Raw genomic sequence first — 27943 nt, 5'->3', positions numbered from 1 at the left:
CCTCATTTGGTTTTGGTGAAAGTCATCATGACAGTCACAGTGTTTGCCTCGGGCAAACTATTCTATGGCGCGACAATCATCACAGTCAACCAAAAGCGAGAGATTATCCGCAATGGCTACGTCCTTGTTGAAGGCGACCAAATCACCGCCGTTGGGAAATGCCCGTATACCAAGCCCCTACCACCTTATACTAGCGAAATTGATTGTCGAGGAAAGATAATCATTCCAGGATTGATCAACACGCACGCTCATCTCGTTCAATCCGTGCTTCGGGGGTTAGCCGAAGATCTTCCACTACACAACTGGCTCTGCGATGCGATTTGGCCTTTAGAATCCGTTTTCGAGGATAAAGATGGATTCAACGCCGCACGATTGACCATGGCCGAGATGCTCAAGACCGGCACAACCTGTTTCCTTGATCCCATGCTGACCTACCGAGCTGGCTTTGATCAAGTCTGTGCTGCGGCAGGTATGATGGGTATCCGAGGTTGTCTTGTATGTGCGAAGCGTGCTTAACGCAAAGAACCTCTCATTGCTAACACACATACTGAAACAGGGCAAACTAGTCAAATTCACCGAAACAAATCGTCAGCTCTCAATCACCGACCCGCGAGACCGAGATCTCCTCGCCATGTCTATACCCGAGCTTCTAAGCTCACACAAAAAACATCACAACAGCCACGACGGCAGGATTCATGTCTGGGCAGCAGCAGGAACACCCCGAGGCACATCAATCTCTCATTACCGTGAACTCGGCGAAACATGCTCTCACAATGGAATTTCGGCCACAATGCATTGTGCAGAGGCACCTCGGGATCGCATAATCTATAACGATACTTACGGCTGCAGCGCGATGGAGTTCCTTCGCGATGCAAAGCTCTGTCCCCAGCTCACCAAAACCTCGACCGAAGAGAACATCTTATCTCATCGCCTTGTCCTGGCTCATATGGTGAATCTTGATAACGAGGTAGACATCCCGTTGCTAGCAGAGACCCAAACATCTGTGGCGCACAACCCTACTTCGAATCTGAAGCTTGCGTCTGGCGTTGCTCCTGTCCCTCTCATGTTGTCTCATTCTGTCCCTGTCAATGTCTCTCTCGGGACAGATGGCGCGCCTTGCAGCAATCATTATGATATGTTTCAAGAAATGCATTTAGCGGGTATTCTGCATAAAGGTGTTAATCATGATGCAACTCTCATACCTGCCGAAGTGGCGTTGGAAATGGCTACTATCAATGGAGCAAAGGCACTAGGGTTGGAAGATCAGATTGGGAGTCTTGAGGTAGGCAAAAAGGGGGATTTTGTGGTTGTTGATCCGTATGGACGCGGTGGACTTGGAGCTGCGCCTTGGAGTGATGATTTCTCCAGCCATGCAGTTAATCCTGTTACTACGGTTGTTCATGGATGTACTGGTCGTGATGTTGATATGACGGTTGTGAACGGGGACATCCTGGTGAAAGATGGGCAGTTGGCAGCTGGAGGACGTGAAAAAGAAATGGAAATCGTGCACTTGGCCCAGGAGTCTGTCAAGGGTATCTTGAAGCGGTGCAACAGTGATCGCGAAGATGATGCTAAAGTCGGAGCGAAGCTGATGCAGCCGTGGTCGTATGTTTGAATAGCACGCTAATTCTAAAGATTCTATTATTTTATGTTATGTTACTTGACACTAGCCAATCTGCTCCTTAACTAGTGCTTCATACCGCCCTTTTGCCAATGCATAAACAGTTTCCAACCTCGGCATCTTGACTCCCCATTTCTGACCCAGACGTAGGGCATTTCCAATGATGGCCTCGACCTCAAACAGCCTTCCCTGTCGGATATCCTGCAGCATGCTCATTTCTCGACCCGTCCCAGTACTAGCTCTTCTCTTGGCAATCATCAGTTTCTCTTCGGCCGTTTTCTCATCCACTCCTGGTATCCCAATTGTGCGAGCCAGCTCCACAATCTCCATCATCAGCCCCCAAACAAGGTCATGCGCAAAGGGAGATGAAGAAAGTAGGAAGTCACCATCTGTACAGAGTGTCAGAGCACAAATGGGATTCCAAGATGCATTCAGCAACAATTTCGACCAACGGGCCACCTGAATATCATCATGGACTTTAACATCTCCACCTCCATTCATCATTAATTCAGCGAAGTCGACAGCAGCTTTCTTATGAGAGGCTGGTGCCTTCGCAGGGAATGTACCCAATTCCAGAAGATCGAGCATCTCCGGATGGTGGATGATTCCTTGACTTGTCTGTGTGGCAGGAAGGTAAATGACTCCGCTCAGGATTGGATTGTTCGGAAAGGCTTGGGCGGCCTCATCCTCAATGTCGATTCCATTTTGACATAACACAATCGCTGTTTCGTCGTGGTTTCCCACCGCAGGTCGGATCATATCCATGGTCGAGATCTTGCTTCCTGGAAGTGACTTGGTGGTCACCACAATATAGTCGTAAAAACAGCCCGGAGGGCATTCGGCGGCAGAGCGGATGAGACTGTCTGGCTTATATTCCACATCGCCATATCGCTTACTCTGCAATCTGAAGCCCTTTTCTTGGACTGCTGTATAGTTCGAGCGACATACTGCAGTGACAGTGCAACCGGCGTGGAGGAGGTGGTGGAGGTAAACCGCACCAATACTGCCAGCACCGAACAAGAGGACATTGGGTTGCTTGGCCATTTTTAAAATAGAATAATGTATGTTTGAGGGTTCTGTAATACGAGCTTGGATGAACTAAACAGCTTCGTTGGCAACCCCTCCAGGGCTGTAACTGGACGCTGAATTATGGATTAGTCAACATTTACTTACAGTCGACTGTTCTGGCCATGAGCTCAAAAGTCCTTGTCTCCCTTTAGCAACCTCTGACTGAACCCGTCTTTTTTCAGGATAATGTATGAATTATCTTGGAATTTGTTTTCTTAAAATTTCTGCCTGATTTAGAACCAACATAATTTTAAGCAACAGGAAAAAAATGGTCAAATCAGGGCGAAATGCACTGAACAGATACTTCATCAGTTCCATGCATAGTGTTGATATCCAATTAGCATTGATACAGCACCTATGTGGCCCCGACATAACATTTAAACAGAGCCTTTTGAGCCGATGGCACTAATAGACTGCCGTACCTATCTATTCTATCTGCCTAGGTGGGTGCACAGAGGATTATTTGAACAAGCCGTCCTTACCCCAGGTCATACCCACGAGAACTGTCTTCATAAAGCCAATAAAGGACTAAATAATATCTTCTCCATTGCCATATACCCCGACTCCTTCACTAATTTGGGATCGAAAATTCCGCCCAAACATGACCGATCGAAACGAGAGTGACCGTAAAATAGGCCAGGAAATAGCCAAGGACGGCCGACCCCCACTGAAAGACAAGGCACGTACTTTTACGGTGAGTTCATGAAGTCTCGATCAAAACCTGAAGCTAAAAATGCCTAGAGACGACGTGAACAGTTTCGCAACGCACAGAGAGCGCATCACGATCGAGAAAAAGACACACTCCACGATCTGCAGAAGCGAGCAGATGAGCTGGAAAGTGGCGTTGAAGGAATTGTGCATGCATTCTTTGATCTGAGCAAGCAGTTGCTGGACACGAAAGCTCTTGAAAATAACCTTGACTTGGCGTCAGCCTTGCAGGAGATGACCAGGGAGTGCATATCGCTAGCGGAGATGACGCAGATGAAATCCGTAGCTAATTGAGACATGATATACAACATCATTTGAAACCCTCCTTTTATATTACTAGCCTCTATTGATAGTTGGATTGATGTTAAGCGTAATTGATAAAAACTACGTTAGATAATGTTGTTCGACTCGCTGAATGGCATGCAATTGATGCATGCAATTGATCACGAATATGAATATCTATACCATTCCACCAGATAATCTCTTAATTGCATAAAAGCCACAACAATATTGTTCACAGGAACAGCCATTCAATATGCACCTTCATACGGAACAGCCTTATTCTCCTCAACCCACAGCTTCTCTTCTTCACTCTTCCACGGCGGGGGAATCATCCCATTGATCTTCCACAATCTCCTCTCTGTTTCATCCACATGATATTCCCAATCATACCCCTTTTCAGCAACATGAGGGCCCAAGATCTTGTCAATGGTCGCCGTGACTCTATTGTAGCTCGCATCCTCATTAGGGAGCCGAATAGCGATTTGTGTAATGACGACGCGGACAAAAGGCTTGTCGGCCATTACTTTTCCTCCGACCAAGACATCGCTCTTGGGAAGCGGGATGAATTGAACGACGACGTAGAATGCTGGGAGGCCGACGGCCGTGTACATTTTCGTAATGTCTTCGGAAAAGGCCAGCTTGGATGCTGGATCCTCGTAGGTGCCGGTTGGGTGGAAAATCTGCCAAAGAGGCATTGTGGATAGATGGAGGGGGGGTTTTTTCAAATCGGTCTTGGTATCAGTTGTGGGAGGAATGGAATAGGAAATGAGTAGGATGCTCGGGCCTGTAATATAACTTATTGCATATAGCTATGCCAGAGCTTGTTATGGGATGTTTGTGATTCTCCGATGGCAATGCATATCATCGGATGGTTCTCGTAGCTCACGATTATTCTATCAAAGTCACACGCCAGGAAAGGCGTTGATCAACAGTAGTTACCCACATGATTATACTGGGCCATGATCATAGTACGTCGACATGTGCTATGCAGTCCCACGGGGTGGGTTTTTGATTATTCACCAGCCCGAGGCTCTCCGTTGATGAAATAAACATTCCTGGCTATTGAGTTGGTTGCTAGTCGTGAGGTATACTAATGCGTCATAACATACCGAATCTGAGACCGAAAGCCTATATTTTGCATTATTCTATCAAATGCCTCTTATTCTATATTTACAGGCGTTGTCAAGTTCCCATCAAGTGAAACGGTGTAATAAAACTCTCGACACGAGCAATCAAGAGGCATTTGTTGGGGTTCTACTTGAACATGGGCTAATTAAACCTTGCAATCTAGCCTTTGGCAGCGTTCATTAATTTCCATGTGCCAACCCTATATATGATACGCTGGAAAGCCTATTCCAAAAGAGACAATAAAAGTAACCGCGCAAGAAGCACAATCACTGGCCAGGTTGATCCACCCCAGAAGCAACACTACTCACAATGTTAGTACACCCAATTAGCAGGCGGGGATTCCACAGCCTAACAAAATTCAACTGAAGATATCTGATGAGAGTTAGCACCAACATTCTCATATTGATAGTACTAGACAAGATCCCAAACCTTGGACGATAGTTTTCCAAACCTGTATTGATGACAGGTGCATAAACTAAACCTAGCCAACCCCACAAGGAAGCCAACGACTTTGATTCAAGTCTCCAGATCAATGATATGATTTAAAACCTAGGTAGCCCCCGTTTTCTTATATGGTTTTGTGGTTCTGATCTGGATGCAGTAGCAATCACCACGAGAAGTTGCAAAACTTCCCTGGTGATGTGAACCGCGGCGCTTTCAACTCCATCTCTGACAGTGATCTAGTATTGATGATTGCAAAGGCATAGTGCTACAGCGGGATTTGTGATGGAGATCTGGTGTTTAATATAGATGAAGGGAATGTCAAGGCTTGGCTATAGATCCATAGGTATCTGCTTTAGCGGTCCATGGTGAAAACTCGCGGATTAGGACGGAGGTTTGGGGATGAGGGCTTTGCTATTTCTTTTTCCCTTTGCTGATTTCTGTAGTTCCCGTGGCAGATTTCATGCCTTTTTTTCGGGTATGGTGGTGTAGTATGGCATGAACTATGACGCTAGACTGTTTGCGTGATAGGTGATAATAAGCAATGATCAAGGCCACTGGAAACCCTCGGACTGAACTTCTTAAGATGATATCGTGTAGCGCTTGATGTTACATATAAGACATGCCTCGCCAACGGGTAATCTCGAGATATCTTCGCAGATAGCAGCTGATAATATTCACTATTTTGCGCCTACCGGACCAACCAGGAAAGGCTTTTGTAGATTATGAACAGAGCAATCCCATACTAAAGGACCGGCTATTGCCAAGACCATAGATCATAAAACTGACAGGGAATGTAAAAACACCAGTACGCCTCCAAATCGCCAGAAATGATAACTCCTTGCATGCTTGAGCTTTCTCTTTTTCTAGACTAACGCTCAGAACCCATAGCCGCTCTGCCCATAGGGCGTGGCACCGTATGGGGTCTGCGCGCTCGCACCCCAGGCACTGGCAGCTCCATTTCCATAGGAGGTCATGTTACCGTCAATGCCTTCGGGAGGCTCGTATGCATCAGGGTCGTTGGCGCCCATCATATCGGCATCTTCCATGCCTCCGGGGTGGCCATCCTCGCCCTCGCCTGAGAGGACGGAGACTGTGAGTGCTAGCTTGCGCTGCAGCTCGATGAGGCCCTGTTGGATGATCATGTCTGGCTCGAGCATTCCGATGCTCTCCACATCCACGTAGTAGGTGTTTGGTTCGGCATCGTAGTCGAATGGCTGGTCAGGACCATTCGCAGGTTCCCATGCGGCATTCTCAGAAACGGGCCTGATAAAATGTCAGCAATATCCTTTCCAGATGCCCCCACCAAAATTAATCTGTATCAGATACGTACCATTCTTTCGCGGCATCCTGCTCATACCAGTAATCCACGTGCCGGAGGTTGTTGTTGGGATCATATTCAAAGCCCACAGCAGCAGTTGGCGCCCACTTAGCATGTTCCTTGGCGGTTCCCTTCTTAGCGAGACAAGTCATCTTGATTTCCTGGCCCTTTCGCAGCTTGCAAATCAACGGCCCCTTCTGCTCGGGGTCATTCAGGACCGGGTTTCCAATTGTCTCGTTGACACGCTCGCCGACGACGATCAAGTCACGCGCGTAGACAGACATGATTCCGTTACCACAGCGGGCGTGCAGGGACAGTGTCACGCTACAGCGCACACAGTGGTCTTCACAGTCGCAGTCTCGTGTGTAGTCCAGGTCATCGCAGTTGCTGGAGTTGAGGGGGACCATTCCCAGGCGGTGTGCAAGCATTTCATCAGGAAGGACGGAGGTGTTGCTTTCGATTTCGATGAGGTCCAGGGCCAGCGTGGGCACTTCGGCGAGGATTGTGCGGCGGAGGGAGTTGGCGAATGCAAGGTCTACGGAGCTGAGTCTGAAGTCCACGCGGAGGGGTTCGGCCTGGAGTTGATCAGTGAGGGTCTTCTTTTATTTCGGCCATGGATTTTCCTACCTCGCGAACGGTCACTTGGGGCCCTGTGGGCTCTAGGTCCATCTCATAGTCCATCGTGTGTATGCGGCAGCGCGAGTCGCTGCCACCTTTGTTCGAACTGGGTTCTTGGCGCGGGGGTCAAGTCGATCAAGCGAAGGTTGAAGGATGTAATTGAAATGAATAGAGAATGAGATAGTATTCCAACTGTGTTGTGGTAGGGAAGATGGGCGCGTGGTTGGAGCCGGAGTGGACGAGATCGCGGATTTGCTCCTCGGAGGCAGCTTTTTGCGCTTTTCCTAATCGGGACACGCAGTCAAGTGCCTGACATGGGTATACCACTACGTAGTACTTTGAATAGCTATCCAGTACCGGCTGTCTCCTAAAAATTGGTGGAATCTTAATTTCTTGTGCTTCCTTGTTACTTTCCTGGTCGGAGAGTGGAAGAAGTGCTTCACATTTGGTAGAGATTGCAGATGCTGCGTTGAACATCAACATTTGTGCCTCGAACTAAGCACAATGTGATCTCAGCTCATTCCCGGCATCAACTAACTAAGCAATATCAAATGAGACAGCAAGGAGCCACTGGCTATTGAGCCCTCCTGTGGGTGTCTATCAAGGTGAAAAGCAAAAAGCACAAATCAAGTCGCGAATGAAACAGACGGGTAGCAGCAGCCCATCAAAGATGCAAAAGTAGCCTAAAGGAGACAAAGCCAATAGCAGAAGCGACGAAGCCACCGTAATTTTTGGAGTTCATGTCGAGTCATCAAAGGTGGAGGCAATTCTCTCCGATGCACGGAAGATAGAAGATTGGAGGAGGGGAGAGTCGGAGAGTCGGAGAGTAGAGAGAATTGTTGGTGCACGCAGGGCTACCGCTTCAAGGAGCTGCGATTCAACGCCTCCAATAACTCGGGTCGGTTGGCGAGCGCTGTCGCCGCCGTTGAGTATGGCACCCATTGCCGTTTGCGCTTGTGCATCTCGGGCCACTCGGCTTCTTCACGCTCCACGGTGACTTCAAAGAATTGGTATGACGCTTTGGGCGCTTGCGCCGTGAGCAGGCCGGAGGGCCTCATGTCCGGGATGAGTCCCAGATCACGGCTCACGATGCATATCACGCCGGCCTCTTCCCAGGCCTCGCGGCACGCGGCCTGCTCGGCGGTTTTTTCATCCAGCTCCCATCCCCCCTTGGGGAGCACCCAGCCTCCGGGTCCTGCGGATTGAATCATGAGGACTTTGGTCTTGTCGGCGGAAATGGGGACCACGCCAGCTACCAGTCGCTCGCCTTTCGATCCGTAGCCTATCACGCCGTTAGAGTCACAGAGACGTAAGGGGCAGGCCGATCTCGCCCCACGTGCCCGCAAGAGCCACCAGCTGAATACTCACGTTGGTTGATCCGCCCAACGCGGGCTTCCATCGAGCGTATTTGTGCCATTGTGTTGAATGTGCTGTGGTGACTCAATTGAGAATGAAGACCGCCGAACGAGCAGTCGCGGTGAAGGTCACCAGAAAAAAAAAAAAAAAAAAAAAGAGAAGCAGGTCAAAAAAGAGCGGCAGGACTCCTGTCTGATTTCGAAGTGAAATTGGTCCTGAACCTCTCGAGCTCCCTCTGAGCTTGGGGGGAGAGTGAGAGAGTTTGTAGGGGGAAGGGAGGCGGTCGGGAAGGGAAATTTTTTTCCCCTTCGGATATTGAGACAGAGAAAGGAATCAGGTCTTCCCAATCATTCCCGGGGGACAAGAATGGAAAGAAGTATGAGGCATGGTTTCCAGGAAAATATTAGAGCATTGGAGAATGGAAAAAGGGAAGAGGGGCACCGGCGGCGCAGTCCGGGTACAATGACATGGCCTTACATTACGCTTCTATACTATGCAGAGGCGCTTCTCTGACTTGCAAGGATGCTATGAAGATGTTTCTATTTCGGTTTCGGTTTCTGCTTCACTTTCCATTCCTATGACTATCACTCAAACTACTTCTCTCTCCTCGTCGCGAGACTACATATAGGGTCATGTGACTCTATCCCAAATGCGTCGACTTTTGCCCTTTGCCCTCTCCAAACTCTCTCAGATCGGGTCTCAGGTCAGGACTGGTCTGCGCCAAACGCCCTCTGTGTGGGCAGAGACCCTAACTCCGGCTTGGTACCGAACCCGAAGACGACCAGAGAGTATAGATCGGCCGATCAGACCATAGCGATCATGACCCCGGTAGAATTCCAACGGACAGTAGAACTAGAAACCCTCAGAACTAGAAAAAGCCATAACTGATCCCACCTGCAGACGTAGATTGTACAGCCCCTTACCGCCGTATACAGTAGAACGTATAGGAATCCCCCCCTCCCCCCTCCATCGTATTGACTCCCCCACTCCCAACTTCTCTCTCATCTCTCAATCTTCCATCGCCACCAAAGGGGCCAAAGTCCGAGATGCAACCAGTTGACGCCGAACGCGCGCAAGAGCTGTCGCTATTCCGCCCACTAGGTCAGTCCCACTTCGCTGCAGGGAACCACTGAGACAGAGCTCCGTTACCCCGTGGCGCTTCCACTGGTCCAGGGACTTACCGTATATCATACTAATGCCCATGCAGGTTATCAAAGAAACTCGTGTGGTTACTGCAAGTCCAGCAATGGAAGTACGGTGCCCCCATGGCCTCGTTATTTTTTCCCCCATAGCTGACACGTAACAGGTGCATCGTACTACACCAGTTCCACGTCCGTACGCCCGCACCATTATGAGGAATTGGTCAATGGCGGCTGGAGAAGGTATGACTCCCACAATAGATGACAGCCGTTGATAGCAGATGACCTGTAACCCACGCTGACACAGATCCACAGATCGGGGTCTCTCTATTACAAGCAGAACCTGCAGCGGTCATGTTGTCCCCATTACACGCTGAGGCTGGAGGCATCCGAATATCGGCCCCGCCGCGATCAGCGCAAGGCAATCAACCGATGGAACAAATTCATCTTGGGCCCGGAGTATATGCGCAAGGCGGCCCGGCTCTGCCCGCGCACTCGCGAGTAGGCCACATTCACGGTTCATTGGCCTTGGAATTCTGCTGACAAGGGACTAGGGAGAAAAAGCACCGCAAATGCAACTTCGACGTGGTGACTGCGGTCCACGAGTCGGAGTACGGCTATGTCAAGCGGCCTGTTGATCCTGCGACCAAACGGCCACTGGAACCAGCACATCGGTTTGAAGTCAACGTCGAAGGCGACTCGGTGTCGCAGGCCAAGTTTGAGCTGTTCCGCAAGTACCAGACGGCCATCCATAAAGAGGATGTATCCCACTGGAAGCCGAAGGACTTTCAGCGTTTCCTCTGCTCGGGCCTTCAGCGATCGCCCAGCTCGCAGAGCAGCCCCGAGAAAAAGCTCGGCTCCTGGCATCAATGTTATCGTCTCGATGGCGAGCTCGTTGCAGTCGCAGTTCTGGACCTGGTGCCAAGCGGCCTCAGCTCCGTCTACGTCTTGTAAGCTGAACAAATTAACAGCTCCTCGTATGTGATATATGATAAGCTGACAGTCCGTACCACAGCTACGACCCGGCATACGAGCAATGGGAATTCGGCAAGCTGAGCGCGATGCGAGAAATTGCCTTTTCGCTCGAGAACGACTACCGATACTATTACATGGGTAGGTCGCAGCCGTAAACTGAAACGATTGCCTGTTCGTGGTGCCTGGAGGTTACGTTTCTAATTATCCGGACATAGGGTACTACATTCATTCCTGTCAGAAGATGCGCTACAAGGCCAACTTCCGTCCCCAATACATTCTTGGTAGGTTCCACCCCGTGTGGCGATGTGAGACTTCAACATTGCCGTGCCACCTTTGAGATTCAGCACAAGACCTGACTCTTCTTTGCTTTGTTACACAGACCCTGAAAGCAAAACCTGGGACCCGCTTGACGGCGAGTTGACCGAGAAACTCAATTCTCGCTCGTATGTTTCCATGTCGAGGGATCGAGCTGGAATCCCGCCACCTGCGATTGAGCCGCTTGAAGATGAGGAGCAGATGACTCTGTTCGATGTCCACATGCCTGGTGTTATGACCGCGCCAGAAGTGGAGGCTATGAACCTGGGTCAATGGTTGTTGGTTGTCAAGCAGCACTATGTCCACTTGGAGGTATGTACAGAGAGCTTCATTTCTCTCATCAGGCGGCATTGTTTGCTAATTTCAAGTAGGATTTGGTCGACTGGGAAAAGTCAACCATCACTTCACCCATGTCTATCAAGGGCATGGTTGCCGAACTAGCAGCGGCCCTGGGTCCTAACATTGTAAAGGACAGTGCAGTAGACTTGTTCAGTTGATCAGTGCCCTGGTTTCCTGTGATCATTGGGAGCATGGAAGTGGATGCATGGTGATGGTTTATGGTGAAGTTGAAGCGTTGCTAAATGGCGGTTTAAATTTCCTACTATGTTTTCTCATTATATACACGCAATATAGATGTCAATGAAGGTCCTTTATCTGGTATTGCTGATTCGAGGCTAACCATGCTCTCGATACGGAAGACTCAGATTGAGGTTGTTGTGGAGACCAAATGGCCTAATCTTGGAGTACGAGATAAGTATCTCGCTTTGCTGAACTGCCAATGGACAATTGTGTCAGTTTGGAATGTATATACAGCCCAGAAGCTCTGCGTTAAGTTCACTCGTCTGGCAGATCTGTAACGTTAATACATGATAGTAATGTAAACACCATACGAAAAGTGGACATAATCTAAAAAGGACTCTGATACTGACGAAACACCTCCAAAGAAGAAGCCCCATCCATCATCTCTCGCAACAACCTCGCATAATCCCACCCAGAAGCCGTAGCAGCCATAGCAGTCAAACTAGCCTGATCCTCACGACCCGGACGACCCGGACCCGTCATATTCTACAAGACCTGTCAGTCCAGAAACAAGCACAGGGTATCAATCCATGGAATATACAAACCGGTTTCATATTCACATCGAAAATAGCAAACGCCCCAGCCCCCGCCCCAAACCGCCGGATATCAATTCGAATCGGCGCAGTAGCCCTAATCAACGCAGCCACACGCTCACACTGCCTCATAACAACCCCATAAGCCGAATCAAGCGCCAACTCCTCTGCCGAGATGACGCGCGAATTGGCCGTGACAGCAACTGTCCCGTTATACGGCGCGATGCCATTATCGTGGTTGCATCTCATGACTGGCGCCATACTCCAATACTGCGGGTTTGCGGGGGAGGGAGGCATAACCGTAATGGTAGCCTCCTCGCCAGCGAGAAACTCCTCTAGTAAGACGACGGGCGATTCGTCAAAGAGCGACTGGATATGCTCGGTCAGTTCGGCTGGGTCGTGGCAGACTTTCACGCCGTGGCTTCCGCGGCCGCGAACTGGTTTCCCGACGATGGGGTAGGCTGGGATGTTCTTCTGGATGAATGTGTGCAGATCGTGGGCGTTATGGGTGGCTTTTACTGCCCATGATTTTGGTAAGGTGAATGTATCGCCCAAAGAGCGAAGTTTGTCGTTGAGATAGAGCTTGTCGTCGAATTTCTCGACTAGACCTGGTGGTTGGCCTATTACTTGGATTTTGGAGGCGTGGCGGTCTAGGGCAGATGATGTTTGGAGAGGATGCGATGAGAAGACAGTTGTGTTTGCCCATAGGTGTGTCGCGCCTTGGTTTATTGCGGCAAGGATTCATTCTTCTGAGTCTGGGAAACACCAGCCTTCGTGCTTCTTTGGGGATGGGGTTGGGGTTGGCGTGAGGATGTTTATTCCTTTGGAGTGGAGAGTGTAGGCGATGTCTGCGCCTGAGTCTTGGTAGGCTGTATACTTGATTAGTGTCCGTGTGATTGTTTGTAGGAATGGTAGTTTGTTGGAAATTGGTTCTCACCACCTGGTTTGCGCGGCTTGCGGACTCCATTTATGATAGGGGGGTTAATTGCTTGGAAAAGTACTGCGACAGTGGGCATCATGGTTGGCTGGCTGATCAATCGCATCTCTTTTGCTATGTGGACAAAGAATCGTGGTTTGAACAGGGAGCTGCGAAGCTATGGAGAGTTGGTTTGCTCCGTGAATCGGTATGCATCACGCCCCCACTATCGGAGACATCTTTCTCGGACTCGGACCGATCCTGGTATACTTTTATATGAATGATTCGATGGAGTGAATTTCCACACAAAGATACTATCTGGAAACACGGCTTGTGGGTGTTGTTACCCTACGATGTAGAAGCTTTAGTAAGCTGGGACTTGATTCTACAGTCTGGAGCAGTCCTGGGCTGGCTCGGACTTTCGCCGATATGAATTTGATTATAAACGTCGATCAGGTTTTATTGACTCTCGGCTGAGAACGAAATCAATTAGGATTTACATGAAAACCCACTGCCAGTTCGCCTGGCTGACTAGATTGTCAAAGTTGTTCTAACTCTATTTTACATTTAGCCCTAACAATCGGACACAAAATCCTCAAATTACCAACAGGCAGCCGAGAATAACCCATGATTGTAGATTAGAAACATGCAATCGATGGATCAGGACAAACATCGGAAAAGAAGAAGAGTCATAGTCATAGTCATATCAAATCAGACCAGCTAGCGCCATGTATCTATCCCTTTTCCCTTGCAATCCATCCATTCCTATTCCATCACACCACAATAAGAACACAAAAAGCATCAAGAGTGAAATGAAAAACAGACAGAGGTTGAACAGGGCATAAAAACCACGTCCTGTACCTCAGCCAGGTTGCTACCACACCCAATTCCCATTTCCAATCCCATTCCCACCGCATGCTGAACATGCGCCGCGGACGCCATGTGACATACGCCCATATTCATGCCCGAAACGCCAGATATAAAGAGAGACAAGGAGCCAGACCGAGAGAAACCACCAGAGAGGAGAGGAGAGGATGAGAATACACAAAACAAGAAAGAGACAGCGAAAGACATCTCATACAGTCACATACACGTACGTGTGTGCATTGCTCACTCCCCATCCTCAATCCCATCCAGTCCATCAATGAGCGACTGAGAAGGTTTCCTCCCAGCCCCATAAACCATCTCCATAAGTTTTGCCTTCTGGCGTTCGCGCACAGAGCGCAAATAATCATATGTTCCCTCAAGCCCGCGAATCTGCCCATCAATCACAGCTTCAACGGGCCCGAGCATGCGTCCCGCACTCCCTGAATTCCCCGCTCCATTGCTGCCATCAACGGATCCCACGAAACTGACGGAGTCGTTTCGCCGTACGAGTGGACTGACTAGTTTCCGTCGAAGGGTTTCAAGATTAACCTTCAGCGTGAGGAGCCGACCACGGTGATCGACAAGGAGATGTTTGTTGGCGACGGTGCGACTGCGCACGTTTGCGAGGAGTTTCTTGTTTTTTTCGTATTTGCGCACGACTGAGGCGTCAGGGCCGAGAACGCGAGTCCAGAGGGAGGAGAGCATTTCGCCCTCTGCGCGTTCCTGGGCGTCCGATTCTCTGACGACTGTTCGCTGGAGGTTGAGAAATTGGCGATCGATTGATTCAAACAGGGCGAAGAGAGCTGTTGAGTGGGAGAGTTCGCTGTTGATTGATTCTTCTAGGACGGAGAGAAACTCGGTGAATGTTCGGGTTAGGGTTGTGCGAGTTCGTTGCGCGGATGTTGGTCCAAAAACGGCCATCACAAGGTGGCCTAGGGGTGTTGCCGTTGAAGAAGTTGGGGTGCCGTTCTCAAGTTGGGAGCGTTCCAGGGCGCCAAGGCGTGCGAGCATGTTGTGCATGTTGTCGAAGACTATCGTTGGGAGGGAGCTTGGGGGTTGGGCTGAGAGGGTTTCCAGTTCGCGTTTTGCCCAGTCCATCACTATGAGGATGGAGTCGATGTCCGAGTCGACGTTGGCGAAGAAGCGGGTCAGCTCTAGTGAAAGGGTTTTGAGGGAGTCTGATAGTTCGTCGAGTTGATGAACAATTATCGGGGCGCTGGTCATGTTTGTGCCACGAACTGACTCGCTCAGATCCCACACTGCCACACCTGTTTCTTGGAGCGTTCCGATTTGCTGGACGCCATTTTCCGAGTAGTATATCAATGGTTCAAAGGAGCGCGCGAAGCCGGATAGCTTGACGAGATCGGGAATCGACTGCGGGAGGCCTGGGAGGAGTAAAGCACGCATGAAGGCAAGGGAGACTAGGATCATGACGATGGAGAGGGTGGTGTTAGATTTGGAGCTTGTCATGCGCTCAAACTTGGAGCGCACCCAGCCGAACAAGGCGGCAATGGGTTCTCGGTGTTGGACTTCAGCACGTACTGCGAAGCGAATGTCTTCATTCCCAAGAACATGTTAGTATACCCGCGCCTGCAGCTGAAACCAGATCAGACAGGGCCTACAGTTGCTCAGATTCTCCGCTCCAAAGCCCGTTTCATCGTCCTCCGGACTATGACGAGGCGTACGATTTGGCCTGGGAGCCGGACCCGGACCCGGACCCGGACTGGGAGATCTTCCATTGAGAGGTGTATCCGCACCGGGGGGTAGAGGCACATTAGCCGCGACGGTGGTGTCACTACCTTTCCCATTGGCAGGTCCTTCGAGCGCATCCTCGTACTGTGGGCTTGGTTCGCGCGATTGCGACGGCGACGCGCTCAGCCCGACTGTGGGTCTGAGCTGCAATCGCTCTGTTTGGGGGTTACCTTTGCGCAGATAGGGCTGGTGGCGGTACCACCCACTACCCTGCGAGTATTCATGTTGGAACCCTGGAGGCGACCAGCGCTCCTGGGCTGGGTCCTCAAGGTCCCCGTCTTCCCCGTCAGACTCTTCAGATCGGAATCCAGAATGTTGGGAGGGAAGACCAAACATGGGTGACCGGTGGGGATTGGTATTGTTCTCAAAGTCTTCGAGCGAAGCATCCAGGGATGGATGATCGTCGAAGACGTTATCTAGCTCGTCCAGCATGGCGGACGGCGTACCGTGAGCGTCGCGCCCCAGTGAGAGAGTCACTGCTGTTGCGCAGCGACGGAGCGCAGATTGATCCTGGTAAAAGTCGAGTTGGGGAACCAGTTGAATTCCCTGGTCACTAGAGTCAGTAAATGCGCCTGGATGGGTCAGTTCTGCGCCAGTCGTTACAGTTGGCGCAATCGATGCGCCGATGCGATAAGGTACGTGATGCGATGCAATAGATGCGTAAGTGCGATACAAGTTCTTGAGACCGTTGCGCTGAAGATGCGATCAAGGTTATATGAGACTAGGATTGCAACGCCTCGAGCAATGCAGGAAGGAGGGAGATCCCCTCACTTGTAGAGTCGAGGAGGCTGGGCCAATCAGCCTATCCATCGGTCATGTGCTGAGACTCGGGGCGTGTACACAGTACTTGCTATCTACCAAGGAGGTACATTGTTGATAGTGGATCCCTGCCTGCCCTGCCAGGTACCCACCAGGTACTCTTCAAGTGCAGCCGTGCCTGACCGCCCATGTTGGCCCAATCGATCCATCTAAACATGATCAACCAATCATAATACACCATCGCATCACAGAGTTGAGAGCCGTTTGCAATGCGTTTGTTAAGGGATCGACAATATGAGGAACAAAGAGGAGATCAAAATCTATTGTGGGTGTAATAATAATACAATACATGTCCGGTTGAGTCCCCGGAAATCAGCCCACGCCAGTGAACCGAATAAAAGCATGTCAAAAGTCGTCAAATCATTTATGCGCAGGCCTCCTTGAGGTGACTGGAAAGGGGGTTAGTTTCAGCTTCATGTTTTGGGGGTGGGTCGGACTAACGTGATGAGGTCGTTGCGCTCCTTGCCCTTCTTGAGACCACCGAAGGCCATCTTGGTTCCGGGAATGAACTTCTTGGGGTTCTCGAGGTACTTGAACTGTAGGACGCGAAGTGTGAGCCAGTGAACATATAATTCTTTTTTTGTTTGTTTGTTTCTTTTTTTTTTCTGGATGATGGCGACTTACGAGAGTGTCCTCGTTCCACTCAACACCGGCCTGCTTGTTGGCGTCGGTGTAGGCGTAACCCTCGGAAGAACCGGTCTTACGACCGAAGAGACCGTGCAGGTTGGGGCCGACCTTGTGGGGACCGCCAGCCTCGACGGTGTGGCACTGGGCGCAACGGGTCTAATACAGCTGTCAGTGTTGTTCGATGTATATGTCTCAGTCGAAGTTACTCACCTGGAAGAGCTTAGCACCCTTGGCGGCGTCACCTGAAGTGGAAGTCGCGTTAGCCTGGGGTTCGGCGGCCTCGATCGCTTGCGCGTTGATGGCTTCTCGAGCTTCTTCTCTCTTGCGGTCCAGGACAGCGGAGACCGCCATCATGGAGTGGACGCAGAAAGTGTCGAACGTGATAGTCATGTTGAATGGCAGGGGATGGATGCAAAGGTTGAGGTGAAGGCGATGTGAGAGCTTGCGAGAAGAAGAAGGACGGTCGATCAGGCGCATGACTAGATCAGACTGATTGTAGATGTCGACAACATCCCCAGTGAGGAAACCACATCGTGCCCAGAACACCGTCACTTTTCCTCGCGCAACTCAACTCGACCTTCACCTGCACTCAATGGCGTGGAATTGGAGAATAGTCTTACCGGGAGCGAAGGAGTCGTTCTTGGGAGGCATTTTGAAGAATTAAGAAGATAAATCGTAGATTAATAGTTGTACAAGTTTGAAAGGAAAATGTGGAAAGGGAGAGAGCAAGTTTTTCCCTTATGTAGCCCGGCCACTCTCGTAATCCGGGCAGGAGCCAATCAGCGTCAAGATTATTCAGGTCCGACGGGCGCAACCGGGAAGTTCGGTGTATTTGCTTTCTTCTCTGCCCCCCCGGATACTCTGCTGTCTTGGTGTCTTGTTCTTGTTGGGATTAGATGGATTGTGGCGGTTATGACTCTTTTGATACTGTCTGTTTTGCCTCATGATCTCATTCTTCATCACCAGCCTGGCCTGGCGGGTTCCGAACTAGAGCTCCGGCATACTATACATAGCTGCATACTGCCCTTCCAAAGTGCAAAGCCCGAGATATTCTTTCAATCACCTGCCCGTCCCTTTCATGTGCCGGGGACGACGTGGTCATATCCCTTCTTCCGATAAATGGCTGCCGGTTCCCCGTGGCTTCGAAATGAGTCTTCTTTCATTCGCCCCAGCTGATCCGCATGTGGATCCGTAAGAAGAGATAGTATGATGCCGAGTGAAGTCCGAAGTGAATTTAACCGTAACGACGTAGTTATGGATTCAAGTATAGAACATCATTGCGAACGCTGAAGATGCTCATAAACTGGACTAAGAAACATACTAAACTCTCAATTGATATCAAACCAACCTCGGAAACACCTGACCAGACAGCTCAAATCGAAGCACATGCGGCCACTCCGGACTAAAATACCCGCCGTCCCGAGTCACATGACCATCTCCAAAAATTGCAACTCCGCATCAACAAGAGTATAGCAAGCAACCAGCCTCATAACGCCAGGGAAAATGCCGACCCCAATCCCAACCTTCCTCCTCCCACGAGGTCCACCCTCAGCCATGATGCTGCGCGCTCTTCAACGCCAAGCGCAACCGCAACGAAGCTTCAGCACAACGCGCACAGCCCTGAAAAAGACCAACGTCAACGCCAACGCCAAACCCCGCGTCCTCGAGAAGCCAGACAAATTCCGACCGCCCTCACACCCCCAGCGCTATGTAGCGCCCTCCTCGAAGAACGCGCCCTCAGGCCAGCCATTCGAATACGGACCTCGCACAACCCCCAAACAGATCGAGGAGCAGAACACAAAGCAGTACCCGAACATGTTCCCACCAGAGGGCACAGTCATGCACAAGTTCCTGACGAGTAAATGGATCCATATCTGGATTGCAATGGTATGTCACCACTCACCCACCTACCCACCTAACACCCACGCTACATATACATCCCCACCCGCAACAATACTACTACTACTACTACCACCACAACCAGCCCAACAACATTTCAGCTGCAATCAATCGCACTCGCTAACCACCCGTCTTTGTATAGAGCATTCTCTTCTCCCTAGCAACATTCACGTTCACGACCAATTTCAAAGCAACCTCGCCCTTCGCGCACCTCCTTCCGTCTTGGTCCGAGCTCCTCACAAGCCCCTTCAGCACGATTGGACGGGCGTTCTCTGTTTGGCGGATGCATGTGCAGCATGAGTCTATGCGTGTGCGCGAGCAGAGACATCGTCGGGTTGAGGATGCTGAGAAGAGGAAGGCTTATCGCGTTGCGCATGGCTTGGAAGAAGAGGAGGTTAAGAGTGGTGCTGTCGAGGGTGGGAAGGAGGGACACGTTGATGTGCAGAGTCCTGTTGCTGTTGAGGGAGCTGGTGGTGGTGCGGTTGGTGAGGGGGAGTTTGTGGATTGGGAGGGGAAGAAGAGACCAGTTAAGAAGTGGCTCGGGATTTGGTGATTGGGTTATTTGGTCTTGTCGCTTTGGGGGGGTGGTGGGTGGAGGCTGTATGATATGATGTGCCTGTTGGGGGTTTGATATGTGTAGGTGTGGACATCGGGTCACGGTACTGGGGTTGGATTGCCTGGATTGGGCATTCTGATGTCGATGTTGATGTTGATTGATCGATACTGGTCAAGTCATGTGTACAGTATATATGAAGATTGTTTGCATACGCCATAGAAAGATACTCCAGCTCAATACAAGCATACAAAAGACAAGAAAATGTATGTCTAAAAAAAGGAAGATGTTGTAACACCATCTCGGAACTCCAATTGCAGAGATAACATCTCAAAACATATGCAATACCTATCTCGGGATATGTCTACTTATACAACAGAAACCCTTAATCAAAGAACCTCGACACCCTCAAGTCCCTCAAGGACTTCCTCTCCAACACCACCCTTCCCAAGAACAGTCTTGACCATCCGGGCAATAACACTCCTCTTCACTCCACCTCTCCGCGGCCTCCAAACACGGGAAATCTCATCCTCCCCAGTGGTCGGGTTAAGCAGCGCAGTTTCATCCGATGCCGTCGCACCGAGCATGTTGACATTCTCGGAGTTAGGAATACCAGGGTTGGTCAAGCGCGAGGGCGGGTCGATAGTGCGGATGGAGAGGAGTTTCAGGGTATCGGAGTCACCGGTGCGAGTAATGGAAATTGCGAGCACGGCGTCCGCAACGGCGATTTCCTCACGGTTTGGGTCGAAGATAATGTTTTCGCCGACGGAGATTACTAGGAGGGTGACAGGTGGGCGAACGGGGTGGGATTGCGCCGTTGGTGTGTGTTTTGTGGGTTTGGCAGTGATGCGTGGGTAAAGGTATTCAGCGACGGCCCAGTCGTCGTCGAAGAAAGGGTCCTCTTCGCCGGTCGATTTCAGTTTGGGGAGTTTGGTGCTTAGGAGGGCGAGGTGGGTTGTTAGAGAGAGGAGGGGGAGGGGGTAGGCGAGAGGTTGGGAGAGAAGGAGAACCTGTAGATGGGTTAATAACTTTTTGTGGTGGGATATCAAGGCTCTGCGGCCATTGTCGCACGGAAGAGGAAACACTCACATCGATATACAACCTCCAGTGCCAACGCTTGTTAATGACAAGTCTCCCCTTCAATCCACCGGCCATCTCAGCGTCTTTCCCATCTTCAACAGAGCCCACAAGACTCTCCCTCATCATTTCGGACAAGAAGACCGGCAAAGCATCATCATCCCGGAACCCAGGAATCTCAATAGACATCTGCACCCACTCGCCCTGCCCAGAGACAGCGGCAGAGCCCTCCTCGCCTTCGCGATTCAGCTGGTCACCCTGCTGTCCGAGACTGCGCGAGTCAAGGGTATCGGCCGCAATGACCGTCTTCTCGACTTCGGCTTTGACACCGACGATTGCCTGTGTGCCATCTGCGAACCCAATGCGCGCGCTGCCGTTTGTGCCGGGCAGGATGTTTGTTTCTGCGCTTAAGGGGCGGAATTGTGTGGGTGAGCGGCCATCTGGTCGGATTGGTGATTTAGGAAGACTGAGGGAGGTGTAGAGGTAGGAGAGTTCGGCGGGGGAGAGGTGGGGGACTTGGGAGGCTGATGTTGCTTGTCTTTGGGATGCCATTTTGGCTATTTGATTTATCCCGGACTTCTTTTAACAAGAGATGGACCACCGGTATAGAATGAGGGTGTTGGTGAGCTTGTGAGATGCTTGCGCAAGATTATTGGTGCTGTTGGCAATTCAGTTCGTGGTGATCGGCCCGCGATTTGGTAATAGGTATGATTGGCTTTTGGGCGGAGTTGACGGTCAGAAGCGTAGACTGGAAACTGTTACCAATCTAGTTTCTGCTTTTAGTTGGTGGTTCACAATGGGCAAGGAAAAAGTTGTTAAGGCCGAGCAGAGCAGTCTCAATCAGGAAATTTGTGCGGAGAATAGTTGTTCCGCTGATATCGATCGATGTATGAGAACCATCGTGCTAAGCACAACTCTATTCATTCAACGTCATTAATTTGCTCTTATTATGCTCGAAAATAACTGTCAGTCTTGATCTGGTTATCCTAGGCGTTGTTTAAGCTATACAGCCATTACCAGCATCCTACCTAATACGAATTCCCACCTAGAGATCGAAGTATACTACGTAGATAGAGAATAACAATGTGAGCAGATTGAAATGCATGTATGTACTAAGGTAGCGGTATGTAAGGTCCGGTCATCACCAGAAAGAGCTATATTACAAGAGTATATAAAGGGCTGGATCCCCGCCAGCGTCAAAGGGGCAAATGATACAAGAGAGTGAACAAGCAAGTGGGCAATGAATTGATAGCAATATAATGCAGGAACGAGTGAATGAGGGCAATAGACAGGATGATGTTGGTCAATGTACAAGGGGGTAAATAATATATAAACAAAAGAAAATGAACGCCATATTCATCGAGAAGATGTGAGGGTAGATCAGGTATGTGAAGCAAAGGATAGGTGGCATATCGTGCGGCTCGCGCACGTGGTATCAAATGTAAAGGAAAGGAAACACGCCCCGAATGATGTGAATGTGCATGTCAGTAATGACGAACGAAAGGACTCCGTGAAGGAAAGAAAAAATGTGAAACAAGGCCGTATCCATCTATAACAAAAGGCCTGTAGGGGTATGAAGTGGAAATGAGAAACCAGTGGCGAAACAACCATGCCCATATATGAAATGAAAACTCCCGAATGGCCAGACCGTGGGGAGAATAAACAAGAATGCCCGAATCAAATTCCATACGCCGTGAGCTCAGTCTTTCCGTTGTTGCAATTTCGCCGGGGGGAATTTTTCGCTTCTCATTTTTTTGAGAAGTCGTGTGTTGAATTGGAGATGTCGTGTTTAGATGAAGTTGGATCCACGGGCAAAGTAGTCAGAGCCCTTGTTGTGCCACTCGGCTTCCTCATACGGAGGTGTGGGCCAATGGCGGTTGGTCGCAGCGTGGTCCGCCTTGAGGTTCAATTTACTCGGTGTAGATTGGTAACCAAATGCGGTTGAGTCCTTCGCACTGGGAGAAGGTGTGGGATATGGGCTTGGCATGGTACGCGACTTGTCGGCATGGCGGTGGGTTACCACGGACGATTCAGCTGACATAGACTGAGTTTGGGCCAGGCGTCTGGCTGCCTTGTTGGCTGAGTGCAGCACTTCATCCAGCAGCTCATCCTCCTCCTCAGGGGTCTCGTACCGGTGAACCGGATGAGTCGACATCTGCTTAGCGCGACGCGTCCTGCTCGAGATCGGGCTAGGGTTGCTTGTAACCTGAGGCATTGACTGGCGCTTGGTGGTGTGTCCATCAGCGCTCAGATGCACAGGGACATTACTTAAAGTAGATGAATCCAATGAATACTTGACACTCTGAAGCGCCTTGTCCAGCTCGCTCAAGTCGGAGCCCTGCTTTTGCTCGTTGCTAGCACCATCGAGAGCAATGGATGATCGGTTCGACCAAGGTATGCAACCCGCATTGGCTTCGATGTCATCGGTTGGTGGGGGAGCATTGCGTCCTGACAGCCTGCGAGCGCGCTTTCGCAGATGCGAGAAGAAGCTCTCCTTCGCGGTCGGAGTGTTGCTGCCGGAACCATTCAACATCCGCTCGGCTTCTTGGCGATGCACATCCGAGTAGTGGTTGCCATTGGAGTTGACTGACAATTGACGACCAATTTTTATGCTAGACTTGCTAGTAGAGGTGTCAGAGGACTTGGAGCCTTCGTTGTGGGCCACTGTAGCATTGGCCTGGGCGGTAACAGAGTTGGAAAGAGGGGAGACAGGACGGATAGAAGGAAGGATAGGCATAGGGGCGCCGTTGGCCCAGGTGGCCCGCTTGGTGTTTGCCGGGCGGGCTGCCTTGACAGGTTGAATCTCAGGCACATTGACCTGAGAAACGACCGGTGGTCGAGCAGGGCTGTCTTCGACAGGTGCAGGGCTGTCAGACCGAACGATCAAAGACCGGCGGAACCAAGAAGGCTTGGACGACAACGTAGGAGAGTCACTTGGGGTAAGGTTGGGAGACTTGAAGCTTCTGTCAGATTGCTTGCGACCCAGGAGTCTGGCCGAAGTCGAAGACTTGGGTCGTACGGGATCGACCGCGTCGGCGAAGTACTCGTGGTTCAATGCTTGAGTGGATGTAGGGCGGTTCTTAGGGTCCCACATGAGACACCAAGTAACGAACTCAGCGAACGCCGCAGGCCACTGTGGGGGTTGAAGAACTGTATCCATCGCGTGAGGTGCCATCTTAGGGAAAGTGAAGCCTAGCTTGTGAGCCAAGCGGGATCCGTCGCGCCATTCACCACCACCAATCTTTGCGCCAGACTTGCTGTACCAGTTTCCAGGGCTGCCCATGATCTCACAGACTCGCCAAACCTGATCCACCTCGTTGCCTCCGGGGAACAGGGGCTTTAATGTAGCGATTTCTACCGCCATAGCTCCCATCGCCCACATATCAACCGGTGCGGAGTATTCTCCGGCGCGTAGAAGCACCTCGGGTGCGCGGTACCATCTCGTTGAGACATAGGTTGTGTACGGTTGCTTGGAGTGGGTTTCACGTGCCAGACCAAAGTCGGCAATCTTGACGGTATAGACAGGAGGAGTAGAGGGAGGAGTGACGAGATTTGAGTAGCGGCTGAAGGTAGAATCGTTGGGAGCGGAGGTGGACACGAGAATGTTCTCGGGCTTGATGTCGCGGTGGAAGAAGTGGTGGGCGTGGATGTGATCCAGGCCAGACAGGATCTGGTAAAGAATGCTCTTGACGTGCTTGCCGTCAAATGCTTTGTGGTCACGGGCCTTCATTAATTGGTAGAGGTTGCCGTCCATGTATTCCATGCAGATGTGAAGCTTGTGGGAGAGGGGGTCGAGGAAGATGTCGAGGGCGGGAACCAGGTGAGGATGAATAGGGAGGGTTCGGAGGAAGATGACCTCTCGTAGGTCCAGGCATGGACCCAGGGAGTCAAATGTCTTCTTCATGGTTTTGATCGCAACCTGTGCCAGGGTTAGTCATCGCGAACCACCTGATCATCATCTCTCCATGGCTAGCATTCCATACCATCGTTCCTCTCCGAGCAATGTGGGCTCCGGCAGTGCGTACACGTGCTACGGCGACGCTACCAAAGCTGCCATCGCCGATCTCCTTGATCACTTCAAAGCGATCCTCTAGAGTGGCCATCGAGGTATGTGACCTCGGTGTCTCATATGTGACAGTCATGGTGTGTCTCTTCAGGTCTGGCCAGCAGATCGGCGAAGAAGGGGTTTTCTATTCTTGTCAGCTGGATATTCAGTCTCTCTCTCTCAGGTCGACTCACAATTATGTAGGGAGAAGAGTGTAGTATATGGATATAGGGAATTAATTGCAGCAAGTGCTCTTATCCGAGATTCAGTGCGAGCCGGAAGATTGAGTTCCCATGGAGGAAAAGTAAGGAGTGACAAGGTAGTTGGAAGAGGGGGAGTGAAGGTGGTCATGTAGTGGGCGATCTGGACAGACCACTTAATGGGCACGAAGCAATAAAAAGAAATCCAGAATAGGAGAAGACCCGTTCTAGGTGGAGGGATCGGAGGACCGAGGGTGAGCCCCTGACGCGCTGACAGCTCGAGCTCCTAGACGGGGCCGTGGAGACGGTAAATTAATCACCTTAGACCGTTGCAGATCAGTCCACCGTGGCAAAGTGGGAAATGATCCAAAAGGCTATATTCCGGTACAATAGATATGTGTAGGATTATCAGATATCCAAGTGAAAAGAGAAAAGAAGAAAGCCTTTTTTGGGGGGAGGGAGAGGGGGGGGAGAAATAATGAGACTATAGAGAAAAAAGAAAGCGGAATACCAGACCATACGATACAGCAACAATACCAAACCCACCTCATCGCATGAAATAGCCACCCAAACCAAGCTAAAACAGGGCCAATACCGGGTTCCTCCCGTGCCAACCAATGGGACCAACTGTATGGAACGGGTACCTTATTCTTTTCTTACCAACTATACACATGTAAACAAACTGATTCAACGATTCCAGCTATTCCTTTCCAAAAGCAATATGAACTATGTGTCTCATATTCTCGATATTGAAGATCCATCACTCTGACTCCGTACACTGGTCATCTGATGCACGGCGCCTAATAATTCGGGGGTTGGGCATACACCTGCAGCCTGTAACCGTTAACCACGCCAGTCCTGTGTTGGCTTTGGGCCGCGTCCTGTAATTTACTGCCTCAAACTATCACGTCAAATCATTTCCGATTCTTTTATATCTATCACCTGAGATCTTTGTACGAGTCACCTCCTGCCCCCCATGTACTGTAGATGTAAATGTATACTGTACACTGCACAGAGGAGAGCAAGGAGAATCTCCTCCCCCCCCCCCCCCCCCCCCCCCCCAGATATCCATGGATGTCATCGTCCCACGTCGGAGCTATCTGGCAATTTACAAGGATCTCGGAGTGTCTGACGCTCTTACGGTTCACTGTTGTGTTGCCACCCTGATTATCCCGACCATCCGAGCTTTCCTGGGGAGCTTTCTGATAGACCAATGTTTGGGTGCAATTAGGTTCGGCTTCGGCCTTAAGAGCTTACATGCTCTGCTGCATATGAGGGGTTCTTTGTGTGGAATACACGGCCTAGAACCCGTATGCAGGTCTCGCATCCTTTGTTCGACTCAAAAGTTCGCCTCGATGGTTGCCGTGGAATCCGCCTTGACATCATGAGAGCTGTACCGCCTCGTCCGGCGGTTCTCCACACAAAGGGACACGTCCCGAGGACACAGACGCGGAAATGAAGAGTCGATCTCCAGGTATTGCATCACCTGCAGGAAGTTCACCTGTCAACCTCGACGAACCCTGGGGCGGCCGTTGGCCCGCAAAGGATCCCAGATGAATCGATGGTTTTACACATCCATTTCTATTCATCTACTCTCAACACCCATCGTTTCAATTCTCGGTAATCACCCCTATCCGATCTCAACCCTCAAATCTGAGAGGGGAAAATCCAATACCAGTGGATCAAAAACAACGACGCGAATATACACACCGCGTCTCAATACGCCCCTCCAAACTCCGTCACTCAAATACAGACCTCATAGTGCGATGGAGTCAACAATGCCATTGGCTGGAGCCCCAGAATAGCCCACTCGCTCCACGGCGATCCATTATTTTACTCCATCGCAACCACTCACAGTCCATGAAATCGCTCACAAACGCCTAGTGGTGCACCGGTCAAGTCGGGGCACCGCGGAATGGTCCACCGTGGACCTCGTCCAGGCCCGTCCCTGCTACCCGCAACCACTGTGCGCTCTCCTGTGACGCCTAGGGGGTGATCGCGCATGTCGCCACTGGAAACTATTTGCTTTCCAGTGTGTCGGGAGGCGCCGTCATGTTCCTTGGGTCTTCGAGAAGGCTGTTCCTGGGTGACCATGGAAACGACAACTTAATTGTAAGCTCAACGGTTCTTTGTCTTAAAGTACCTGTCCTCGAATAGGCATCTTTACGAGCGATGAAGTCAATTCTCAGGGTGGTTTCCGTCAAGTCTTGCCACTCGTTACCCCCTCAACCTGCCTCTTATCAGCCAAGCAGCCTACTGACAAATCCACGTCCGTACAGTCCCTGGAGTCACCGACATGCACTGTCCAAGTCCGGTCCTTACAGCATGCTAATACCTGCACAAAGGAGGTTGATCCCGACCTCCCTAAATCCAAAATCTTAAATTACCCACTCCAAACTACAAGATTGCCCAGGAACACACGGTTAACAGGTAAACCAATGCAAGCTAAAAGCCTTAGCCCAGCCCAAGCGGGCCCACCCCAAACACCGAAAGTCTCCAGCACGCTCCAGACACGACAATTTGAACCCCGAATCCCCGGGCCCCCTATGATCGCTGGAACATACACACAGATCCTGTCAGATCTAAATGGCTGATCGAATCGTGCATTTCCAACTGCCGGTGCTTCCAGTAGAGTATGGTTCCACCATCACTGCAGTAACGCACCAGAAATCAGAAACAAAATAAGAGCCTAACCCCCCTCCCCCTTATACAGCAAAAGCCAAAAAAAGACCGGCGTCTCTGATCTAACTCTCTACAGGATGAGACTTTTGCGTTTCGGGAAGGTGTTCCTTATTCGGCGCTTATTCCATACCTTGACTCCTTCATGGTTAGACTTGACTTTTGGGCCCCCCTTTTTCCTCGTGCCTCTCGGCCCCTACCCCTTCCGCAGTGATGCTATACCTAACTTATACAGTAATATGGATATAACTGCGGATCCCGGATGAAGCACCATCACCCGTCTAGGAAGGCCACCAGAAACTTCCGAGAATTCCAAAACTTCCAATGTTCCAATGTTCCAATGGCTCCCGTGCCGAACCCTGTCCCCGCCAGGCTGACGCCTGATGACGGATTGCGGATTGATGATTACGGAGCCCATATATAAT

General features: G+C 50.6%; 13 protein-coding genes across 13 annotated transcripts; 4 read left to right on the top strand and 9 right to left on the bottom strand.

Moving 5' to 3' along the window:
- Nucleotides 1–27: 27 nt before the first annotated feature.
- N7511_001180 (amidohydrolase) lies at nucleotides 28–1603 on the top strand (the record flags this gene model as incomplete). Its single annotated transcript, XM_057123605.1, has 2 exons — nucleotides 28–495; nucleotides 557–1603. Coding segments are annotated over 2 exons (1515 nt in total), but the record flags the coding sequence as incomplete, so codon positions are not given.
- Nucleotides 1604–1666: 63 nt separating this feature from the next.
- Nucleotides 1667–2665, bottom strand: N7511_001179 (ketopantoate reductase family protein; the record flags this gene model as incomplete). The annotated part of the gene is made up of 1 exon (XM_057123604.1): nucleotides 1667–2665. The coding sequence occupies one exon, from the start codon at nucleotides 2663–2665 to the stop codon at nucleotides 1667–1669; it is 999 nt and encodes a 332-aa protein (XP_056989337.1).
- A 625-nt stretch (nucleotides 2666–3290) lies between these two features.
- On the top strand, nucleotides 3291–3691 carry N7511_001178 (uncharacterized protein; the record flags this gene model as incomplete). Its single annotated transcript, XM_057123603.1, has 2 exons — nucleotides 3291–3383; nucleotides 3431–3691. 2 exons carry the CDS (start codon nucleotides 3291–3293, stop codon nucleotides 3689–3691), a joined length of 354 nt encoding a protein of 117 aa, XP_056989336.1.
- A 236-nt stretch (nucleotides 3692–3927) lies between these two features.
- N7511_001177 (tautomerase family protein) lies at nucleotides 3928–4374 on the bottom strand (the record flags this gene model as incomplete). Its single annotated transcript, XM_057123602.1, has 1 exon — nucleotides 3928–4374. The coding sequence occupies one exon, from the start codon at nucleotides 4372–4374 to the stop codon at nucleotides 3928–3930; it is 447 nt and encodes a 148-aa protein (XP_056989335.1).
- A 1752-nt stretch (nucleotides 4375–6126) lies between these two features.
- On the bottom strand, nucleotides 6127–7250 carry N7511_001176 (DNA-directed RNA polymerase II core subunit RPB3; the record flags this gene model as incomplete). Its single annotated transcript, XM_057123601.1, has 3 exons — nucleotides 6127–6514; nucleotides 6582–7144; nucleotides 7197–7250. 3 exons carry the CDS (start codon nucleotides 7248–7250, stop codon nucleotides 6127–6129), a joined length of 1005 nt encoding a protein of 334 aa, XP_056989334.1.
- A 791-nt stretch (nucleotides 7251–8041) lies between these two features.
- Nucleotides 8042–8604, bottom strand: N7511_001175 (NUDIX hydrolase; the record flags this gene model as incomplete). Its single annotated transcript, XM_057123600.1, has 2 exons — nucleotides 8042–8469; nucleotides 8556–8604. The coding sequence occupies 2 exons, from the start codon at nucleotides 8602–8604 to the stop codon at nucleotides 8042–8044; spliced, it is 477 nt and encodes a 158-aa protein (XP_056989333.1).
- Nucleotides 8605–9589: 985 nt separating this feature from the next.
- Nucleotides 9590–11469, top strand: N7511_001174 (arginyltransferase; the record flags this gene model as incomplete). Its single annotated transcript, XM_057123599.1, has 9 exons — nucleotides 9590–9644; nucleotides 9751–9795; nucleotides 9850–9925; nucleotides 9998–10183; nucleotides 10237–10632; nucleotides 10698–10795; nucleotides 10873–10938; nucleotides 11037–11284; nucleotides 11344–11469. 9 exons carry the CDS (start codon nucleotides 9590–9592, stop codon nucleotides 11467–11469), a joined length of 1296 nt encoding a protein of 431 aa, XP_056989332.1.
- Nucleotides 11470–11878: 409 nt separating this feature from the next.
- N7511_001173 (uncharacterized protein) lies at nucleotides 11879–13103 on the bottom strand (the record flags this gene model as incomplete). The annotated part of the gene is made up of 4 exons (XM_057123598.1): nucleotides 11879–12037; nucleotides 12097–12803; nucleotides 12855–12953; nucleotides 13022–13103. The coding sequence occupies 4 exons, from the start codon at nucleotides 13101–13103 to the stop codon at nucleotides 11879–11881; spliced, it is 1047 nt and encodes a 348-aa protein (XP_056989331.1).
- A 1007-nt stretch (nucleotides 13104–14110) lies between these two features.
- On the bottom strand, nucleotides 14111–16051 carry N7511_001172 (uncharacterized protein; the record flags this gene model as incomplete). Its single annotated transcript, XM_057123597.1, has 2 exons — nucleotides 14111–15408; nucleotides 15490–16051. The coding sequence occupies 2 exons, from the start codon at nucleotides 16049–16051 to the stop codon at nucleotides 14111–14113; spliced, it is 1860 nt and encodes a 619-aa protein (XP_056989330.1).
- A 751-nt stretch (nucleotides 16052–16802) lies between these two features.
- Nucleotides 16803–17716, bottom strand: N7511_001171 (c-type cytochrome; the record flags this gene model as incomplete). Its single annotated transcript, XM_057123596.1, has 5 exons — nucleotides 16803–16827; nucleotides 16880–16974; nucleotides 17063–17221; nucleotides 17276–17307; nucleotides 17686–17716. The coding sequence occupies 5 exons, from the start codon at nucleotides 17714–17716 to the stop codon at nucleotides 16803–16805; spliced, it is 342 nt and encodes a 113-aa protein (XP_056989329.1).
- An 852-nt stretch (nucleotides 17717–18568) lies between these two features.
- N7511_001170 (uncharacterized protein) lies at nucleotides 18569–19517 on the top strand (the record flags this gene model as incomplete). The annotated part of the gene is made up of 2 exons (XM_057123595.1): nucleotides 18569–18952; nucleotides 19107–19517. 2 exons carry the CDS (start codon nucleotides 18569–18571, stop codon nucleotides 19515–19517), a joined length of 795 nt encoding a protein of 264 aa, XP_056989328.1.
- A 389-nt stretch (nucleotides 19518–19906) lies between these two features.
- N7511_001169 (exosome non-catalytic core subunit RRP42) lies at nucleotides 19907–21146 on the bottom strand (the record flags this gene model as incomplete). The annotated part of the gene is made up of 2 exons (XM_057123594.1): nucleotides 19907–20527; nucleotides 20607–21146. The coding sequence occupies 2 exons, from the start codon at nucleotides 21144–21146 to the stop codon at nucleotides 19907–19909; spliced, it is 1161 nt and encodes a 386-aa protein (XP_056989327.1).
- Nucleotides 21147–22383: 1237 nt separating this feature from the next.
- On the bottom strand, nucleotides 22384–24736 carry N7511_001168 (serine/threonine-protein kinase; the record flags this gene model as incomplete). Its single annotated transcript, XM_057123593.1, has 2 exons — nucleotides 22384–24513; nucleotides 24578–24736. The coding sequence occupies 2 exons, from the start codon at nucleotides 24734–24736 to the stop codon at nucleotides 22384–22386; spliced, it is 2289 nt and encodes a 762-aa protein (XP_056989326.1).
- Between the last annotated feature and the right edge of the window lie 3207 nt (nucleotides 24737–27943).

The sequence above is a fragment of the Penicillium nucicola genome (assembly GCF_028828085.1).
Source record: "Penicillium nucicola strain IBT 29836 chromosome Unknown utg000001l, whole genome shotgun sequence".
In the NCBI taxonomy this organism is placed as follows: Eukaryota; Fungi; Ascomycota; class Eurotiomycetes; order Eurotiales; family Aspergillaceae; genus Penicillium; species Penicillium nucicola.
The sequence above is the reverse complement of the archived record's forward strand: the minus strand, read 5'-3'. Positions and strand labels throughout refer to the sequence as shown.